General features: G+C 58.1%; 1 protein-coding gene across 1 annotated transcript in view; it reads left to right on the plus strand.

Annotated features, from left to right (window-relative positions):
* The window catches only part of TCF25 (transcription factor 25 (basic helix-loop-helix)), a 43,283-nt gene that overhangs the window by 16,952 nt on the left and 23,367 nt on the right, over window positions 1–2,964 (plus strand). The window contains 3 exon segments of the mRNA XM_011972578.1: window positions 295–377; window positions 1,685–1,815; window positions 2,666–2,765. Coding sequence (XP_011827968.1) covers window positions 295–377; window positions 1,685–1,815; window positions 2,666–2,765 — 314 coding nt within the window.

The raw sequence follows: 2,964 nt of genomic DNA on the forward strand, positions 1-2,964 counted from the left end.
AAAGAAATCCTCCCATCTTGGGCTCTCAAAGTGCCGGCATTGTAGGTGTGAGCCACCACGTCCGGCCAGAATTGTTTCTCTCTCCCTCTCTGTGGGGCCCTCCCTGCTCCACCCGTCCTGCAGCAGTTGCTGAGGCTTGTTTGCATCCTGTCCCTATTGCATCCCCACCCTGCCACACATGCCTTCTCCGCCCCTCAGTTTTGCTTCCACAGCCCCTGCAGGGATCAGGCAGCCAAGCCTCGGTCCCCACACACCACAGGAAGTAAAGCTGTACCTGTGTCCCGTTCTCCCCAGGCCACGGCAGAGACAGCGCGTGTACCCCAAGTGCACATGGCTGACCACCCCTAAGAGCACCTGGCCCCGGTACAGCAAACCAGGTGAGGGTCTGCAGAGGCTGCTGGGGGTGGGTCTGGGCACTGGCCCGCGTTGGGCACTGGGGGTCATCAGTGCCCCTTGAGCCGAGCCTCTCGCTCCAGAAGCACCGGTGCACACTGTGTGACTGTTTGTTGCCACACTGAGGGCTTGAGTGCTGGAGGCCTGGCCCAGGACCTCGACACAGAGCCTCCCAGGCACCGTCTTTGTGTGACTGTCTTTTCCTGCAGGTTCTTCCTACCGTTCTGCCATCGACCTTTCTCTTATGGAAGCAATCGAGTTCATTTTAAACTGCAGTATTTTGTATATTATTGCAAACTAATAAGTGCACGTGATTTTAAGATAAATTGCAGCAGTGAAGACAGGCACGGAGTGTTGGGTGCTTGGTGGTGTGTGCGGGGAAGCGTCAAGAGGCCCTCAGGGGCCAGGGCAGGGATGACCTGTGGGAAGGGAGCGGTGCGGTGCCCTTGGCGATTGGCTTGGCTGCCGCTGTCAGTGCTGCCGCGGCTCCCGTGCCTGCCTCTCCTGCGCCTGTGTCTGGGGGGGTGCCAGAGATTGCCTATGTACATTCTGTAAGGACGCATCTGAGAGCGAGGCCTGTGCTGCCCAAAGGTGAACGCTGCTGCTCACGGCCCCTTCCCTTCCTAGCAGGAACCCCTGAGCACTGCAGACAGGGGCTCCATGGCCATGTGTTCCGGCAGGACTCAGGCCTTGGGCAGGGCCACCAAGAAGGTATCACTGCAGGGGACCTATTCCATGAGGTCCTGGGAGGCTGAGCTTTTCAGGTTTATCAGAAGAAACTGGGCCCCGTGCACCCAGTCAGACAGGAGGAGCAGAGGGAGAGGGTGGCCACACACTACAAAGCTCTGTGGCTTCCGAGGCCTGGTGCTGTGGCCGGCTATGCCACCGCACCGCACCCCACCCTTCCACGGCCACCCTGGACATTCACCTCAGTCAGACTTGGTCTGGGGACAGTGCTTGGCCTGGTCAGATCTGGTGACCTGTGAACTGTGTGTGTCCTTGTCCCTGACATTCCCTCCAGGCCAGTGGGGCTTGAGCTATATCTGAGTTCTGGGGGGAAACACGTCTTGATAGGAAACTAAAGCAGACAGGACGCCGTCTCCTGGTGTGGACCACACGGCGGGTGTTCTGGGAGGGTGCCCGGACCTGGGTGATATGCATGAGTACACACTCAGGTCAAGTTTGTTGATATCACAGGGGCCTCGTCAAGAACATGAGGGTGAAGGCTGTGCTTGGAGCTGCCCACGTGCCTGCTCCCGGCACACCCTCCCTGAGCACTCTCCCCTCCCAGGTCTGTCCATGCGGCTGCTGGAATCGAGAAAAGGCCTCTCCTTCTTTGCGTTTGAGCACAGTGAGGAGTACCAGCAGGCTCAGCACAAGTTCCTGGTGGCCGTGGAGTCTATGGAGCCGAACAACATCGTGGTGCGTGGTCCTCGCAGCCCCCGACAGGAGCAGGGGCCATGTAGCCACCACTGCCCTCACAATCCCCGGGCAGCCCATCCACCTGTCAGTGATGGAGTCCTCTCTTTACAAACCCCCAGGCTTGGTGCCCCAGGGTCGCGAGACCCTGACCAACCCCGTCTTCAGAACCACAGGGAGCCCGTCCTCACCCTCTCTGGCCACCCTCACCCCGTCCACGCTGCCTCAAGGCTGTGGTCAGGGGCAGGATGCTTCTGAGAGCTCAGCGTCGTCTCCCCTGTGGGAAAAGCTGCTGCTTTCCATTCCTCTTTCTTGGGGCGTGGTGGGGAGTTAGGTGGCCCTGGCCTGGGCATGTCAGGTTTGAATTCTTGCTTTAAGTCGTATCATTGGTTCAGCTTAGCAATAATAACTAGCCTGTTTTGAGTTGGGGGATGTTGTGAGTGTCGACCCTGGTAATTCCCGTTTGTTTTTGGAGTCGGAGGCTCACTCTCTTGCCTAAGCTAGAGTGCATTGGCGCAGTCTCGGCCCGGGTTCAAGCAGTTCTCCTGCCTCAGCCTCCCAAGTAACCGGGATTACAGGCACACGCCACCACACCCGGCTAATTTTTGTATTTTTATTAGAGACCAGATTTTGCCACGTTGCCCAGGCTGGTCTCGAACTCCAGATCTCAAGTGATCCTGCTGCCTCGCCCTCCTGAAGTGCTGGGATTACAGGCGTGATCCACTGTGCCCGGCCTCCCCTGGTTTTAAATACCTGAAAGAAAGGCGTGCCTGGTAGCTGGGGCCTTGCTGGGTGTCTGTCCCCAAGAGGGCTGCGTGTGCCTTTCCTCCAGGGCTGTCCTCCCTTCTGGTAGGTTCTGCTCCAGACGAGCCCTTATCACGTTGACTCGCTCCTGCAGCTCAGCGACGCCTGCCGCTTTCAAGAGGATCAGGAGATGGCTCGAGATCTCGTAGGTAAGGCAGAGCCCCCACCCGTTCCCGTCAGCTGTGGGAGCACCTCAGGCCATCAAGACAGATGCGGTGGTGTAAGATGACGGGGGTTGCCAGGATATCCATGACAGCTTTATTGAGACACAACCCACATAGCACAGAACTTACCCATTGAAAGCTTTTGTTTGTTGTTGGTGTTTAATATACGCCTCAGCCTCCCGAG

Source organism: Mandrillus leucophaeus, unplaced genomic scaffold (genome assembly GCF_000951045.1).
Source record: "Mandrillus leucophaeus isolate KB7577 unplaced genomic scaffold, Mleu.le_1.0 Scaffold10, whole genome shotgun sequence".
NCBI classification, from domain to species: domain Eukaryota; kingdom Metazoa; phylum Chordata; class Mammalia; order Primates; family Cercopithecidae; genus Mandrillus; species Mandrillus leucophaeus.